Here is an 18,288-nt window from a genome sequence, read left to right on the forward strand (position 1 = left end):
AGCTAAAATTGTCTCTTGAACAGTACTGTGTAGAATATATTTACAAAGTAGTCCCCTCCCCTCCCCCCAAGTTAAATGCAAAATGTATACATTTGATGCACTGTGTTTTAAACACAACTATGAATGTTTTTTCAGCAAAATAGCCTTTTTTGAGTCTGTATATTCCAGTTATCAATTAATCGCTTAAAATTTGTTTAACAGTCTTTTAATCGCGATTAAACAGATTACTCATGATTAATTGGATTACTTATGATAAATGTGAGTAATGACAATTAATCACACAATTAAGCCAATTAATCACAATTAAACGTATTATTCGCAACTAATCTGATTAATCATTTTGAGGAACATTTGCACCATTACAGTAGAAAGTAAAATAAAAACAAATGACGGTAGTTGAGTAGAGAACTTTATTTTTTAGTCATTGTTTTTAAACTTTTTTTTGTCTTGTCCATTTTTTTTTATTAATTATATTTTCCTACAGGAGAGAAGAAGGGCAAAGGGGGCAGATTTTCACTACTAGATTGAGTTTTAAAAATTTTTTTGCTAAAAGTCCCCTCACGTCTTCGCCTCCCTCCTCTGTCACGCTCTCAATCTTTTACGTCAGTCCGTTTCCCGTTTGTGTTGTGGTAAATACAAAACCTCACAAGGCTTAAAAACATTTCTGGAAGAGAAAAAACATCTGCTGCCGCTGCCCCCGCCTGTTTCTGATTCTCTCCCCGGTCCAGGATAACAAAAACAAAACAAAAAGCGGGGCAGAAGGTGGAGGGAAGAGCTGCGGCTGTCCTCTCATCTTCATCAGTAATAAAAATGTCCTAGACTGGGCAGACGTTCTCGCCGATGAGCAACATCACAGCAGAAGAGTAAGGTGCCGTGAGAAATTTGTGTCGTCGTCTCTCCTCTGTGTGATTCTGTCAGTTCTGGGTTGTTCTGTCCTGGACCGCAGGTCCAGCAGGAAGTGGGAGAGGGGGACCAGGACGTCATGGAGGACGGGACGGAGGCGTTTAGTTTCCAGGTGGATGGAAGGAGGCAGGGTGTGTTTGTACCTGCATCGCTGTGGAGGAGAACAACACAAACCGTTAAGATTCCCGATATAATATAATTGCAATCATGGAAATTAAGGTAAAAAGAGATTTTTTGAGTTTCAAAAGTCAAAAACTCTTGACTATAGAAACTCTGAAATTTCAAGTATTTTTCCAGAAAATTTATGAGATTTAAAAAAAAATTATACTTTTCAATCCTGAAACTTTTCTTGTAAACTTTAGAAAATATCTCACAATCTCAAAAATCTGAGTTTTTTTATAAGTCATAGATATAGAAAAAAGTGAATTTTCACCAAAAAACTCCCTAAAATTTCTGAAATTCTTTTTATCTACAACGACCCCAATATGCCGTCGTACTAAACTAACCTCATTTAATATTTTTAAATTCACCGTTTTTGTGCTCTCTTGGAAAAAACAAAGAAAAACAAAACTATTTTGTTTTTCCTGATATTTAATGCGACAATTTTCATCTTTTGAATCTTAAATTTCTGTGACTAAATTAGAAAATTCTGAGTTTTTTGGCGAAAATTGTTCCTCTCCTTTTCTGTCTACAATGTCATAGTAGACTGACTTCATTTAATCAGATTTTTGAATTTACTAATATGTGTTGATGCTCTTGTGGAAAAAAAAAAACTAGAGAAAAAAGAAAAAAAATCTAGAATATTGCTAAGATTAATTTGAGTATTTGAGTACTTTTCAAGCTCAGAAAATTAAAAGTTTTTTTGAGAAGTTGATCTCAAAATTTCTGAGTTTCTTAGAATAAATTTACCTTTAAATCTACAATGGTGCTAATGTTACATTGTACAAACCTGACTTCATTTAATCATATTTTTTGATTTACTGATATGTTTTGATGCTCCTGTTAAAAAAAACAAAACAGGATAAAACAGTAAAAAAAAGGAAAATTCAGTCAGTCTTTTTTTAACACTAACCAAAATGTATTGATTGATTAATATAAAAGTTTCAGAGTTTTTTAATGTAAATGTATCATGACGATGAGTGGAGTTAGTGGCGGCCGTAGTTTATCTTAATGACAGTTGCTACCTTGTGGGTGTCCTATGTAAAAGTGCTGGTGCGGTCCTTGCTGCGGCCCGTGCTGCGGGTGCTGCGGCACGCCGCCCGGTCCCTGCTGAGCCGTCTGCAGCATTACTAGCTGCGGCTGGCCGTGGCTGCCTGAGTGGTGAGGTCCCGGCATCGCTCCTTGAACGTGAGCCTGGTGGGAGCCAATGAGAGCTTAGATCCCGTCCAGGTAGAGCAGCGCTCAGGTAAGAGGCAGAGACGTACCTGCGTCAGCTGGCCCAGAGTGTAGGCAGGCGGGAGGGCCTGGTGGCTGTGGATGCTGTAGCCCTGAATGGGGTAGGAGCCCTGCGGGGACGTGTGGCCCGGCGGCATGTTGGGCGGAGTGGGAGCCGACAGCGGACCTGAGTGGTACAAGGACTGAGGCTGCGGGCCGGACTGGGCGTTCTGCAACGAGACACAGCGAGAAAACCTGAACCCGGGCGTCTGAAGACGAGATCAGGATTCAACACTTTAATGTCAGCATGACATTAAATATATTAAATATATCGACTCGAATGAACGAGTTATTAATACTAACAGACAGAGAGGCGGTTAGAGAACCTGGAAAACTCCAGAATCCATCCAGAAACTATGTTTCTGGAACATTTCAAAGAACAAAAAACCAAAATTCACAATAAATTTACAGAAGATTTTTCACTCGTCAGGATTTGAACCACGCAACCTGCAAAACAAAGGACAAAAAAAAAACAAAGGACAAAAAAAAAAAACAAAGGACAAAAAAAAAAACAAAGGACAAAAAAAAAACAAAAAACAAAGGACAAAAAAAAAACAAAGGACAAAAAAAAAAAACAAAGGACAAAAAAAAAACAAAAAACAAAGGACAAAAAAAAAACAGGATGAAAAATGAACCAAATGACAGATGAAAGGAAGGATGAATGAAAAGATAAAAGAAGAAAAAAGGAAGGAAAAGGAAGGAGAAAGGAACCCAATAATGAAAAGAGCTAAGATGAAGTAAATATAGAAAGGATAGACAAAAATGAAAGGATGAACAAAAGAAGGAAAAAGAACAAAAGGATGGACAGAAACAAGGACAAAAGAAAGAACTAAATGACAAACTAAAGGACGGACAATAGAACCAGACAACAGAAAGAAAGAAAAACTAAAATGTCGAAATGAGACAAAAACAACAAAAAGTGAACAAAAGTAAAGACAAAAAAATGAAAGAAAATATAAAAGGAAGAAAAAAAGAATGAAAGGACAGATAAAGTCACAAAGGGGTGGAAGAAAAAACCCCAAAAGAAAGTGAAAAATTTGATCAAAAAAGAAAATAAAAAAGCATCTCTGCTCTGAAGTCTCGTTTAAAAACTGAAAATTTTCTCTCCTACTTTTCCAAAAGTTTTTCCCGGCTTGGAAAATTACTCCAATGAAATTTCAGAACTCTAAATTAAAATATCTAATTAATTCTGCTGCATGTTTAAATTCACAGTCTCATAAAAAACCAGTAAAAATAAGATGAAGGTTTTCTGGGTCTGGTACCTGCCCAGGGCTGGGAGCAGCGTGCTGCGGGGGCGGCTGGTTGCCGGTCGGGGTGCTGGAAGGCTGCGGCTGATGGACGGCGCCAGAGTGATGGGTGAAGGACTGCGGCGCTGCACACAAACAGAAAGGCCGTCACAAATATTGTTTTCTTTAGAGAACTTGAACAGCTCGATGTTTGTTACAAAGTGGGCAGAGAACCCAAACATTTACTCAAGTAAGAGTAGCTGTCCAAGAAATTACTCCGGAGTAAAAAAGTATTTGGTAAAAAGTTTAGTTAAGAACTGGATTAAATCAAGGTTTTGATTTAATACTCTGCCTGTAGCCAAGATGTCCTGACTTGAAAACCCAGCTCGACTCACCGTAGATGCCCTGCTGCGGCCCCTGGGGCCCCTCTCCCTGTGCAGGGAACTGCGGCCCTCCGGGGGGGCCGAGGGCTTGGGGGTGGTGGCCGCTGCCCTGACTTATCATCCTCGCTCCGCCCTGCAGCATGGAGTACATGGGCTGTGGAGAAGAACCAAACATGTTCAGGCTGTTACCCCAGCCGCCCGGCGAAGGAGATTTAAGGCCTTTATTTAGCGCCGTACCTGTCCAGGGTATGGCGTCATGGCCTGGATGACCTGCTGCTGGCTGTACTGCTGCGGGTTGTACTGAAGGTACGACTGAGGGTACGGAGACGCCACCAGAGGAGCTCCAGCTGCTGATGCAGCAGCTTGCAGCATTTGTGATGTTTCGGGCCGCGTCGGCACTGGAGAGGAGAAAACGTTAGGATAAATCTCACCAACTTGTAGGGTGTTTTCACACCTGATAGTCTGGTCTACAATCAAACCAAGTCTACCACAGTGCCAATATTTGCTAATATTTTAATCTGGTGGAGTTTGTTTTCACACTGAACTGAGCCAAACAAACCAGAGTCTGATGCATTAACATCTCCTCAAACAAACAGGACTTTGTAGGCAAACAAAGTAGAGTTTGATCAAACCGGACTAAATGGGGCACTCGTCGTCACTGGAGCAAGAAAATCTGGTCATTTCCTGGTTTTAAAATGAAAATGTTGAAAGTGTGGCAAAAACAGTTACCTTTGCCCCTGGGGTATTTTCCTTGGTTAACTGTTGACATTGGGTACTGGTACATTGGTGGAGCCTGAAGGAAAGGTAAACAGGAAAATAAAAGCTAAAATGTTGCTACTTTTACTATAAAATCCCAAACTTATGTTCCATAAATTGCATCATGTGCTTAACCCTCTGGAGTCCATGGACGCGTATACGCGTCTTTTTTACATGTCTGCTTTCGTCGACTTAGCAGCAAGACTCCACCGCCCCCATTCTCACTTTCAACTTGTGCTTAAAGTGTACACTTTAAGCTACACACCAGTATTTAAATTGTGTTAATAGGCCAAGTAAAAACGGAGTTATGTTAAAATAAGTAGACCATATTTTTCCGAATGTCAGAAATGTTAAAAACGGGCTTTTCTAGGAACGTGACAGGAAATGAGCTTCAAACGCAAAAAACGAAACGCAACATTAGATTTCTTTGTTATTGGAAATTACACATCTTCAACAAATAATTATGGGCTGTATCTTGTTGCTAAGAAACGAAGTAAAGTTGCTCAAGTTACGGTGAAAGAGAAGCGGAAACGGAGTAGCGGCATAGGCAGTGAGATCGCAAAATTGATGCAAAGATATCGGGGCGATCGGTGGCATCCCTAACTAATTTCTTTTTAGCTTAGTGGTTTCTGTTCTGTATATAAAGGATTATGTGAAGAATGAACGCGCAGCAGGCAGTGGCGCTCTGTTTTGTGCCGGAAGACGCAGAGGGGAAACCCAAAGCCGCAATGTTAGCGCAGTGAGGATTGACATGATGACGATGGCAGATCGATCGTTCTTATTAGCAACTGACAGAGTGTCAGAGACTGAGAGTATGATGAGATTCTGGCAGTTTGAGAGGCAGATACTCAGAGATCCAAGCAGGGAAATGCGCAGCTGTAAGGAGTCGATCACTATGGAGTGATGCAGAGCCGCTCCTCCAGCAGCTAATAAAAAACATTTTTTGTGAATATTTGACATTTTCACAGTGAAATTTTTTTTATTTTTTCAAATCGGATTTTGTTTTTCTGTGACTCAAGGTCCAAAATGCAGCCACAGTACATCCAAAAGTAAAAACTAAGTGTAAATTCATAAAGTTCAGCTTGTCCTGAAAAAAATGATACCACATGAGGCAATATTATATATATTATTATGGTTTCTTTTAGGGTAAAATCAAAATTGGTCAAAAACGACCTTATGTACCTTCTTTTAACCCAGAGGGTTAAAAGAGGTGTTAATTTTCATCAGATGAAATCAAATTTGCATTGTTACCCAAAATATGCATAAAATAAAATTTTTTTAGACAGGAAGCTATAAATATGTTTGAATAGTTGTCACTATGCCAAATAAAATCTCTCAGTGATGCGTGTTTGTCTTCTGCCTGCCTACCTGTACAGGGTGTATCTGTGAAACGTAGGAGAGGTAGGGAGTATTGTAGAGCGGTCCCTGCCCACCAGGATGCTGCAGGACCACGGGGCTTGGAGGAGTTGGACGAGGCGGGGTTGGTGCAGTGTTGGGTTTTGTCTGTAATAAAGCAAATAATCAGGTAAACAGATGGTTTTTAAAAAATCTCTCCAAGTTTGTAGTTTAAAATTACACATCATGCGTTTCACTTTTGAGCAAATTCAGATAATAACCTGCAACCCAAGGTGTGAAAAAAATGAAAACGGATGGTAAAGAAAGTTGGGGTCTTGAAATAAGAAGTAAAATATTGTCAGCATAAAGGGAAACTTCACATTCGTAAAACTAGGGCTGAAATGAATAATCAAATTAATCGTGATTAATCGATTGTTGAAATAATCGTCAACTAATTTAGTAATTGATTAATCGTTTTTGTACAGTTTTGGCTTAATTACTACTATGACTATATTATATTTCCAGGAAATTACTTTTTGAGTCTATATACTCCAGTTAATGATTAACTGGTGCCTAAATTACTTGATCATTTTATTAATCAATTAATCACGGTTAATCGTTTCAACCGCAGTGTTTTTAATCAACGTCAATCAAATCTCAACAATATCTCCACATTTTCCTCTATTAAACAATTAGAAGAGATAATGTGGATGAACTTTCTTACCATGGGCATCTGAGTTTTGTTTGGGTTGAACTCTTTAGCATTTGGATTTAAAGTTGACTTCTTCACTTGACTGAAAGACAGAGAATCATCGCATTTATCAAAAGGGACGTCAGCGTGCAGAAAAAAACCATCAATCATTCACAGCCACTGAAACTCACTCTGCCACACCATCAGTACGCTCTCCTGTCTCAGACCTAGCATCCTCTGTTCCCGGGGTCCTGGCCGGCTGAGGGGTTGCTGGTGATTGCCTGTCTGGAATGGGAGCTGTGGTAGCAGCAGCGGTGCCCAGTGGCGTCGTGGCGTCCTTGGTGGGCTCTTCAGAGGGAGCTGGTGAATGCTGGGGTTGGGTCTGGGAAGGACTGGGAGCTGGAGGCTGAGGTTTGGGCTCTGAGGGCGGGTGGGTGTCTGACGGAGGCTTGGCTGCACCTGACTGGGTCACCTCACCGACCGAAGGAGGCATCGCTGCTGCCGGAGAGCTGGGAGAGCTGGAGCCGGCTCCACTGGGCTGGAGCTGGAAAACAGAGTTAGTTCATAATAAAGTGAAAATCTTAGACTTTGTGTGTGTGTTTAAGAGGTCAATAGGAGGTCAAGATATTTTTTTTTATCTGCAAATGTTCAACAGCACAGAGCTTGAAATATCTCCAAAAACGTATTTCATCCATTTTATAACTCAATATCACATATGTACTCGTGCATTTTCAAGTTACGCTAAAATCACATATTGAAGAATCACAGAAGAGAGTTTTGAGAAAAAAACTCAAATTATCAAAGCGACTTTGGGAAAGGAGTTAAAAACAGAGAAATGAATGTGACAGATACCTTCCTGTCAGGTCAATCAAAAACCATTTTATGCAACCACACACAAGTAAAATGATTTATTCACTTTCTAAGAGTAGCTCTTAAAGTAAAGAAACAAAACTGTTTTGGGTACCATCTAGCTACATTTACTTGAGTAACGTTTTATGAAAAAAAAAAAAAAAAAAAAAGTACTTTTCGGAGTATTTTTACAACGTTATACTTTTACTTGAGTAATTTTATTATGAAGTATTTCTACTCTTACTTAAGTAAAATTTCTGTGTTTTCTACCCACTGAGTGAAAAACAAACATGTTTTAACCAAAACTTCAGCAGACAGACGCACAGCTGCTGTTTCTGTTAAAATTCATACGTTTTTTTATTAAAATGATCTGATTTTGAAAAATAATATTTTACCTGATTTTGTTATATTTTGTTACTTATATGAATTTTTGTCATTTTGTAATTAAAATACCAAAATTTCCACTCCATTTTATATTTTTGTCCATCTGATTATGTAATTTTTAAATATTAAATGTTGGCAGTTACTCAGTACTTGAGAAGACTTTTTACCAAACATCTTTTTACTCTTACTTGAGTCATTTCTTGGACGGAGACTTGAGTAAAAAAATATGCTAAAGTAGTCCGACTTTTACTTGAGTAAAATCTTTGAGTATTCTGCCCACCACTGGACAGGACAAATGTTTTGAATTAAAGTCTAGATCAATAGAACTGTTAATATTTTTTTTTAAAACACACATTTCAACAAAAACAGGCTTACCCTGAATTCTTTGCCGAATTTCCGCAGCTCTTCCAGTTGTGACCTCTGCTGAACCGAAGGAGCTGACAGAGGAAATAGAAAACAACAGTTATAAAACTAAGCAGCCATTTAATAAACCGATTAATTTTCCTTAAATGTCCGAAGCTCACAAACCTTTGCTGCTTTTGCCATCCTCTGTGCTGCCAGGGCTTTCAGCAGAGCGCTCTTTAGCAGCTGCACCAAGGATCTCATTCACTGCAAAGGCAAAAATAATTAGAAATCAAATCTCTAAACTGCTCTAAAACTACGCTGAATTAAAGTTTTTGCGATTGCAGGATTGGTTTTGAACACTCTATAAAACCCAGAGGAACAGGAAAAAAGAAAAAAAACAGACAGCTGGCCGGGAGCCATTACCATCTACAGTGAAGAGAGGGGCGGGGCCAGACGTCTTCTGGGCGGACACAGAGACGTCTACGAAAGGCGGGTCCTGGGAAGAGGCTGGTTTAGGAGAACGAGTGGCTGCAAGAACATCAGAAACACCACGGGTAAGTCTGGCTAAAATGTTGCAAGACAACTAAGTTTTTATTGAATTTGAATGGTTACCCGTGGACTGTGAAAGTGGGTTTGGAACGCGATTTGTCCGACTCGGCTGTGAAGGTCTTTGGGCTTTAGGAGATGTTCCAGCAGAAACTGATAAGACACACAATAACTTGGCTTTAGCTACTCAAATTAGTGAGGCAGCAGATATAGTGAATAAGTGATTTAATTCATGCAGGGTTTTTACAGATTTCACCAACAAATACAAGACTTTTTAAGAAACTGAAGATCTATACCACAAGAAAATTGCATATGTTATATAGTAGTGTTGAGCTTTTTAGCACAGAATGAATGTATCATCGCATGGGTTGGCAAAAGAAGTTTAACTAGCTTGGATAAATTAGCAACTAGTTAGCAGCAGCAGTCACAGAACGCAGGCGACTCAAGTAGAGTAGCACTTATTTGTTGGACAGAAAAGTCCCAGGCGAAAAGAAAACTACAGATTAAATAGTCCTGCCACAAAAAGAATTTAAGACCTGTGATTGACTTATTTAAGGCTAACAATTTTTCTTCTCTTTTACGAATCTAAGACATTTTGAGGCCTTAATTATAGATGCATAAATTTAAGACCATTAATTAAATTTATGACCTGCAGTCACAAATTGGCACCAGGAGTGAGTCCACAGGCGATAAATTTACAATTTACATATGATGGACAGTAAAAAGTTAGCTAGCTAGGGAATATTAGCAGCTAGTTAACGTAAGAAGCAAACACTTTGAATTACAGAATGAAATGATAATGTCTGCGGGTGACTCAAATGTTTCCATCCATCCATCCAACTTAATTTTTAAAAATGGATTTAATACACTTAAAGCCTTAGTATTAGGTACATGAATTTAAGACTTTTTAAGACCATTTATTAAATTTAAGAGCTGCATCACGACAACACAAATTAGTCAACAGGCAATACATTTACACTTTAACCACAATAGACGTGAAACAGCTAGCCAGCTAGGGTATATTAGCAGTTAGTTAGCAGTAGCAGTAGCTACCTGGAGTCACAGAACGTAATGATTATGTTTGCGGGTGACTCAAACGTTTGCCTGACAGAGAAGCCCTACAAGATCAAATATTCCTGCTGCAGCAAAATTTAAGACCTGTGACTAATATATTTAAGGCCAACTTTAAATGATTTTAAAGCCTTAATTTAAGACTTTAAGGATGCGCTGACAGCCTGTCTTACCTCCATTAACAGGCCTGCCAGCATCAGACAGAGACAGCGGATGTGAGTGGGAGTGAGGAACAGGATGTCCGTGGGGGTTCGGGGGGCTGGATGGAGACGTGGCTGTAGAAGCAGAGGTTGGAGTGGCTGCTGACCCACCAGGAGAGGCAGGCGTGTACGGGCTCGCCGGACCGGAACCTGGACTCGGACTTCCCTGTGTATGGTGGGCGGCGTATGCGCCGACTCGACTCGACTGGGGGCTGCTTCTCTCCGAGGGAGAGACTCCGGGTTGGGGTCCAGCAGCCGAGGGGAGCTGGGGTCTCGGCGAAGACGAGGATGAAGGAGTGGGCCGGTACCCTCCGCCAAGTCGACCGTGTGGTGGCGGGCCACCGGGACCTCTCTCGGCTCGCTCTCGGTTCAACTCTCTCTGACGTTGAGGTAGTGGAATGTACTTTCCCTCTCTGAGAAACAGAAAGTCCATCAGAAATTTACTAAAAACAACTAAAACCAGGTGGTGCAGCATTTCAAATGTCACTCCTTTCACAACCTCAAACATTATAGCTTCAGCTTCACCTGGTTTAAAATTCAGTAAAATTCTCATATTAAGCACCTTTTGCTCTCGAGTTACTAATTGGTTAATTGAAAAAGATTTGTCAAAATATTAGCCCTAAAATGTACTAATGTTATGTCATGAAGAAATGGCTCTTTTATTTAGTATTTGTTTAGATGCCGAGGCATTGATCCTTTGCCATGTTATTACATTTTGGGCGATAAAATCCTGTTTGTCTTCAATTCATTTGCATTTTTTACATAGTTTTAAAACTGTATAAGATAAATGTAGTCGTTTAAATGAAGAAAGATTAATTGTCAGAATAATCTATTAAAATAAGTCCTAGTACAGCGGTAAAATTATTCGGGACAACATGTTGCGCAGGACGTTTACACACATCTACATGAACATTTCCTGGAGATCCGGTCTCACCTGCTGCTTGCTCCAGGACTGTCTCTGCCTTTTTCGCTGCCTCTGTCTCGGGGGCTTTCGCGACCTTTCTCGCGATCGCTGCCGTCCCGCACCACGGAGCTGTACTTCTCCTCCTCGGATTTGCCCTCGTCGTTTTCCAAGCCGACGCGATGGCGGTACTGGGGGCTGGATTCGATCTCGCTGGCCAGGCGGGCGGCGCGCGCCTCCCTCTGCCGATAAACCTCGGAGTTGCCCCGCTCCAACGGGACGCTGGGAGGATGGAAAAAATATTTAGAGCGGCAGAGTCCAAACATTTAGTCACATGGGCTGAAATGGTCACAAGTATTCACGAGCCAAAAAATAAATAATAATTTTTCTTCTTAAAATGCTCAATGAGAAATTAAGTGCTCACTATTTTTACATTTTCAAATGTAGCTTCTCACATTACTTGCAGAAAAGGGGTGTGTAAAACTTCGCAGAAATGAAACTTTCTGCATATTTCCCTCAAAAATTTAAGGCACCAAACTTGAACATTTGGATTGATTTTAAAAAATACACATATAACAAATAATTATTATTAATTATCAGAAGTAACAGTTATTAGGCAGATGTGATCCAAGAAGTGTGTTTAACAATAGATGATTATTAGATCTGTAATTTTACTGCAGTAATTTATCGGATAAATTGTCCCATAAATTACTGCAATAAACAATAATGTCATTTTGTGACCATTTTCAGTCAATATAATATTAATATTGGTAGATTAATGCAAGTATACTCAATGATAAAAAAGTGTTTATCATATTTTTAGGCAGGTTTATGTTAGCTCTGCATCAGCTCCAAGTTATTTACACTAAAACACAATAATTATCATTATTTTATTGACCCTGAACGTCTGATTCCACAGAGTGAATAATTAATCTCCACCTGTTAAAAAGTAAAATAAAACTTAAATTTACAGTAAAAACAACTTCTGACAAAGGAGACAAAACATTCTTAAATACAAATTTACCATGAATCATTTTAACTTACGTATACATGGAGAGACTGGAATCATATGTAGATGTGACTCCATATTTTACTTCATTGTAGCGAAACATCTCGTTTGCATCCCAGCCATTGGCCTGCAGAGCAAAAAATAAAAAATAAAATAAATACCCAATCTGACATAAGTATTTTATGGGGTGGGAAGCAGAAATCCCTATTTTATGAGGCGTTTCTGGTTTCTAAAACATCACCTGACTTACTGCATCGTTCTCAAGATCGTAGCTTTCTCCGTTGCTGTCTCCTCCCTCCCATTTCTGTAGAACCTTCTCCTTATGCTCTCCGTTAATGCGACTGGAGCTGATGGCTGTGTCTGTGAAGGTGTCTGAAAGTCAAAAACACACAAAGTCACAACTTTTAGGGAACAAAAAAAATACACAGAAAGGAACGACCATTACGAGTTCACAAGGAAATAATGACTGACGATTAGCAACGCGTGGTTTTATTTTCCAAGTTATCATAAAATAACATTGGTAGGAGTTCACCGTTTCAGTCCAACAGTTCATACTCCTTCATAAACTCCAACAATTCATCGTCAAAACTGTCCAACATGTTTTCTGGCTTCAGGAAGTTTAGCAGTTTGGCTCTATTCTGACCAATCTTGTATAACTTTGTATGATTGGAAAGTTCACCAGGTGGGATGTGATAAGACAAAACAAACGGGCTGAGACGATTAATCATGATTAATCGATTACTGAAATAATCGTCAACTGATTTATCGTTAACTGGAGCATACAGACTCTCAAAAAGACAGTAAATAAGTCAAAACTGTACTAAAAATTGTAAACGATTAATCAATTACTTAATTAGATCATGATTATTTCAATTATTGATTAATCACGATTAATCGCTTCAGCCCTCGTTACAGTGACTGTGAAGTTTCCTTTTAGGCTGATGATATTTTACTTTTTATTTCAAATCCCCACATTTGAAATAAAAACCTTTGCTTGTAAATAGGTTCTACCCAGAACTGTTCAAAGGTTCTGTAAAAAATATCTCACATTAAGCACCTTTTTCATCCCATTATTAAACAGACAATCCAAAAATCAATCAATCAATCAATCATCCTACACAGTATTGATGCCAAGTCAAGCAGAAAGGGGTGAGTTTTTATTTTTTTTAGCTGCAACTGCATCCTTTACTACAAATGATTATGAGTTCACTAAAAGGAAATGTGGGAATAAAATAACATTTTATGTGATTAAGATTAAATTTTGCATATTTTCTTATAAGCAAAGACTGGATTGTTATGAAAAAATGTATTATCTGGTAATAAAGTCATAATACATTATCTGATAAACATTTTCCACCACAGAAATCATGGTCATCTAAAATCAGAAGCTGTAAGGCAGCATTTAAGATAAATTAATGTATTAATTATTGAATACTAAATAAGAAAACATTTAAAAAATTGATGTTTCTTTACATAATTTGCAGCATTGTCTGTGGGTTTGCAAAGGGGTCCCTCGGACTGAGCTTAATGCTTTTTGTGGGGAATAGCATGATAATCCTTACTGCTCAAATTGTGCAGTTTGAAAGCATAATTTGTAGAATTTAATCCAGATAAGTGACTGTTGGTACCTCTGGTAGCGTAGTTGAGGTCAACATCTCTGCAGATCATTGTAACCAGATCTGTTGGGCTGAAGATCATTGTGTCGGTGATGTCCTCACTGCGTGGCGGAGCCGATGACGAACCCTCTTCCTCGCTGCGTTTGTGTACAGCGTCCACAGCCAGCTCACACTAGGAAGCAAACAGAAGTATTAGGATGGAGCAGGTACGCACAAGAAGCTAACAACCGAATCAAAGCTCCCATTTCAATCTGATTAAAGTTGTAAGACTATTTATGGTAAAGAGCGTCTCACCCGAGAACTGAGTGTCTTGAAAATGCCTTCGAACATGCTGCCATTCTTCACTCTTAATTCACAGGTGGAACCCTGAAAAATAAACATTTTATTTCCAAAGTTCATCCTTTATTAATGGATTATTACAGAAAAAATGGTACATTTATTATGCAGCATCCTGTGTATAAAAAGTATTAGGAGAAATATGATGTAACTTGAATAAATATTTTAAAAACTTTTCCAACCGGTCTCACATAATCAGATATTCATCTTTATTTGGCTAAACATTAATCCAGTTGTATCCCAATATGAAGTGCAACCATCTGCTCAGATCCAGCTGTCGTGTTGTTTTATCACAGTGAAGTTTTTACAGGGTTTCTGATTTTTCTATTCCATTTAGCATATAAATGTAATTTTCCTTTGGTTGCAGAGTGAGTAGAACTGGGCAATTAAGAAAATGTTCTGTTTTGGAATTTTAAATTTTTGAAAAATCTGGATTTTCCTTGAGTTTCTATAGTTCAGAGTGATGTAGCGCACCCAAAAACCACCAACGGTTTTGATCCTTCCATGGAAAAATGTTGGTTGCCTTTTACCTCTAATGTTTTTAATTAGTCACACAGACTGAAGGAAGTAATTCTTCCAGACTAACAATCAGGACTGGGGGCGGTGGGGACTGACAAAGATCCAAATGACTGACTCACCACTACAGCTGTGAGGAAGTGAAGCATTCTGGCGTTGTTGTACACACCCTCAAACACCTGTACACAGGAAACACACAGGTATGCATCATGAGAGTTTCACACACATCTGACACATAAACCCAAGAAATATTTATTTATATACCAGCTTTAAAAAGACACAGATCACAAAGTGGTGTGCAGAATGAGACTAAAAACATTAAACATCAATACATCTATATTAGTAAAAACAAAGATTTTAAAAGCTTTTTAAACAGTTTAAATTATACAAATATTAATTAACGTTGAGATGAAGGTCGTGTTGACATCCTGGGATGTATTATCTGCAGTTAAGTTCAGACTGTAATTCTGATCCATTTTAAAAAGACAAATTACTCTTTTAAAGAAAAATCAAGTCACAGTTGATAAGTGAGAAAACCTGAAGTCAACTTCAGTTTATTAAAATGTTTTATGACTTGAATCAAATGAGAAATTATAATTTGAACTTTTAAGCTCTTTAAATGACTGGATTGCTGTGAAAATACAATTATATAGTATGTATATAAATCACATCTACTGGATTTGTAAAGTGATTTAAAAAACACATTTATTGTAAATTGGTCCCATATAAAAATTGTTAAAATAACCTGAATTCTGAAAATCATGTAAAGTTTTAACAGGAATATTTTTCCTGTCGCTGAAGTTTAAAACAGAATCCTTTTAATTTAAATGTTGTTCATTTTTTAAGTTTTATTAATTCTTCAGCTAAGCAGCTTTTGTGCTTGGTGTACTTACAGGAGAGGACTGAAACGACGGCTTTGCAGAGGAACGATTCCTGCAAGAAACAGAAAAAAAGAAGTATTTAGAAGAAGAATCAAAATGTTTTTATGTTCCCAGGGTGCTGTTATTTCACTGCGTACATAAATGTAACAATTTGTAAAAATTAAAGTATTTTCGTGAGAGGTCAAATAAGATAAATGACTTATGCTGGTCAGTGTTCCCTGGATCTGTGATTTCTGCTCCATTTCCTTAAAAGAAGCTTTATTGCAAGTATCCAGTTAATCTTTCCACATATATAAAGATAAATGATTTGATCCGGGGCAGTATTCTTATCATATTTTTAAAGACGAACTATTATATTTACCTTAAAAACTTTAGTTGTCAGACAGAATGAACTCTTAAGCTGCTTTTAGATATTAAATATAGATTAAAAGTAAGAAATAAACTTTCTTCTAAATAATTGGAACGTTACAAAACTACTATCAGAGTTTGCTGCCTGCAGTTATTTAATTTATCATTATATTACAGTTCTTGTGCCCTCCTATTTATATGCCATCATTAGTTAGAGTTTCAACCATTTCTATTGATAATGTAAAGTCAAAATACTTTAAATACTATCAGTTAGGTCAGGTTTAACACAGTCATGTTTAATTTAATTATTAAAAACCCATCGTTTTTGTTTTTGTGTCTTGAAAATTTAACTGATTTGATACTTGAACATGTTTTATTATGTCAAAGTATCCCATGATATCGCAATTTAACTTTTTGTTATTACTTTAAAAAATATGAAAACTGATTTTGTTTCTTTGTTACCGTTTCTAATATCTATGAGCTCTTGGTCGTGTGAAAGGACTGATAAATCATTATCATCTGACATTTACATTTAACATCTTTAAAAGGTTAGCTCAACCACCAAAGATCATAATTATTTAAGATTCTGACTCTTGTCAAGGGTTTCTAAATAAACCAGTGTTTTTGTTAGTTAAAAATCCTCTCGTCTTAAGAGAAGCACCAATCTTTTTGTGCATTGATCTTCTATTTTGAATTTGACATAAGAAAAACATTAGAGAGAATCTTATAAATCTTTCATTTTTAATTGGATTTAAAATCCCTACATCCATGAAATTACCTTAAGCACATTTCTCTTGTTTAATGTGTCATAATCCTTACAAAAACACATATTAAAAAAAATGAAATTTATCAAAAACAGCAAGAAAACTAGAAATTACTATGGGCCAATCTCACAACAAAAAACGTGCAATTTTTTTATTTTATTTTTGGCAAATTATTTCAAAATTAAATATTTTTTCTCAATATATGACAGTAAAAAAATCAAAATATACCTGGTACTCGGATTTCATTTGTGGCCGTCTTAGAAAGAAAAACACTGACGTATTTATTTATTTTTCTTTTAAGATTAAAATAATTAACGGAATTTAATTTCTATTTAGACTTTTAACAAAAGCATCCGGATCAATTCAGGTGCAGAAAATTGCTAAGAACAAAGAAGGTAAGCTAAAATAAAATGCAATTTTTTCGCTGCTACTGGTAACACACAGGGTTACAAAACAAAGACGAAGCTACAAGGACTTCAGTCAACAAATATCTAAAGATATTCATATGTGCCAGAGTCTCTGCAGCGTTACAGAATTATAACGACAGCAGACGAAAACAAAACTACGACATATCGAAACGACAAATCAGATTTTCTGCACTGACAAGCCAGCTAAACTTTGCATAGCCTTAATGCTTCTTTATTGTTTTCACAAAGTCGGACCCACCTCACTGATTCGGCTATATAAAACAAACAGCATTTTTATTGGTCCATAGAGTCTGCCTATCATAATTAAACGAGTCCTATTGGCTGAGGCAAAGTCTCTATGTCCAAGTCACGCCCCCTTCGAGCAGGGTGCTTTAACCGGTAGGCCTTGCGCGCACGGGACAATCCTCGGACTGTCCTACCCAGAGAGACCCCGCCCGCTCACCTTCCAGCCGGTGTCCGGCCGCCGCTGTTGATGCCGCTGACTGGGGAAGACATACCGCCGGGCCCTGATGTTCCGTTAGTCGCCTTTCTCCCGCCTGAGCCGGATTGCTGCTGGGGTTTCAGCATTGCGAAGCACAAGCCTTAGACAGTACCAAGCTTGAGCTAACTTAATAAAACTGAAATCTCCCGAAAAGAAGCTGGTGTAAAGCCAAACTACCTTTAGCAAAATCACCTGCCCTACAGAGAGAAGAACCGGGGTAACCTCAAAAAAACACCCCGGCCACTGTAGCTACTCAACACCAGTCGCTTGTGGCCTACAGTGTTAAGGCAAACCTCGTTGGAAATAAAATTTATTATAGCATATAAATTAAACCTCTCAGTTACCAACTATTTTGTAACCCCTTGAGTTACGTAAAAAACAAACAACTACTTAAAAAAACCAACAGCTTCCATGTAATTATTTAGCAGGCTAAATTAGCATTAGCTTTGATCCTCAGGCTCACTTCGGACGCTTTCCCTCCGGGATTTACTTTCTTCCCTCTGTCCTGTCGCCTCAACTTCGGCACCGCTGGCTCTTCCGTTACAAACTAAGGGCTTGACGTTACTGTCAGTCGCCTCAGAAGGTTGAAATTGTTCAGGTTTCTCGGAGAAAACCTGCTGCGGTCGGTCAACACCACCTTTCGGTAGGCTCACTTGACTCAATCCGCGCGCGGCTGACTGGAAACCGGCTAGAAGGGGGAGGGGGCGTTGACGTGCTTTTTTTCACGTACCGGTGAGAAAACAAGGAGTTCATTAATCCAAGCTTTGATCTAAACAGGTGTATAGCCGGTGATAAAAACAAGAATTGATGTATTGTAATGTACACGTGGCAAACACTACCTATCTTTATTTGTTTAGAATATTTTCTTCCATTTGAAAATGTTCG

At 38.2% G+C, this 18,288-nt stretch overlaps 1 protein-coding gene across 7 annotated transcripts; it reads right to left on the reverse strand.

Annotated features, from left to right (window-relative positions):
- Window positions 1-392: 392 nt before the first annotated feature.
- Window positions 393-18,140, reverse strand: atxn2l (ataxin 2-like). 7 transcript variants are annotated; one of them, XM_044103235.1, is made up of 24 exons: window positions 17,867-18,140; window positions 17,365-17,471; window positions 15,395-15,434; window positions 14,624-14,680; window positions 13,944-14,015; window positions 13,662-13,821; window positions 12,275-12,405; window positions 12,069-12,160; window positions 11,058-11,306; window positions 10,097-10,536; window positions 8,919-9,005; window positions 8,730-8,834; window positions 8,490-8,570; window positions 8,337-8,398; window positions 6,920-7,272; window positions 6,762-6,831; window positions 6,071-6,205; window positions 4,676-4,739; window positions 4,184-4,344; window positions 3,959-4,100; window positions 3,600-3,709; window positions 2,328-2,507; window positions 2,088-2,256; window positions 393-1,054 (listed from the first exon to the last, which is right to left on the reverse strand). In XM_044103235.1, exons 2-24 carry the CDS (start codon window positions 17,415-17,417, stop codon window positions 1,005-1,007), a joined length of 3,063 nt encoding a protein of 1,020 aa, XP_043959170.1. In that variant the 5' UTR covers window positions 17,418-17,471; window positions 17,867-18,140; the 3' UTR covers window positions 393-1,004. The 7 variants fall into 7 exon arrangements, with proteins under 7 accessions (XP_043959170.1, XP_043959171.1, XP_043959173.1 ...); XM_044103236.1 differs by having other exon boundaries at window positions 17,365-17,474; window positions 17,894-18,105; XM_044103238.1 differs by having other exon boundaries at window positions 12,284-12,405; window positions 17,867-18,105.
- Between the last annotated feature and the right edge of the window lie 148 nt (window positions 18,141-18,288).

The sequence above is a fragment of the Gambusia affinis genome, linkage group LG20 (assembly GCF_019740435.1).
Source record: "Gambusia affinis linkage group LG20, SWU_Gaff_1.0, whole genome shotgun sequence".
Lineage (NCBI taxonomy): Eukaryota > Metazoa > Chordata > Actinopteri > Cyprinodontiformes > Poeciliidae > Gambusia > Gambusia affinis.

What these genes read in the sequence shown, in the direction of transcription:
- atxn2l (XM_044103232.1), bottom strand. Translation starts at nt 17,489, where the DNA reads ATGCTGAAACCCCAGCAGCAATCCGGCTCAGGCGGGAGAAAGGCGACT. An exon ending in GCCGCAGCAGGGCATCTACG is followed by an intron (nt 3,710 to 3,958) that starts GTGAGTCGAGCT and finishes GTTTGTGTGCAG; the next exon opens with CGCCGCAGTCCTTCACCCAT. An exon ending in CTGCTCCCAGCCCTGGGCAG is followed by an intron (nt 2,508 to 3,599) that starts GTACCAGACCCA and finishes GTCTCGTTGCAG; the next exon opens with AACGCCCAGTCCGGCCCGCA.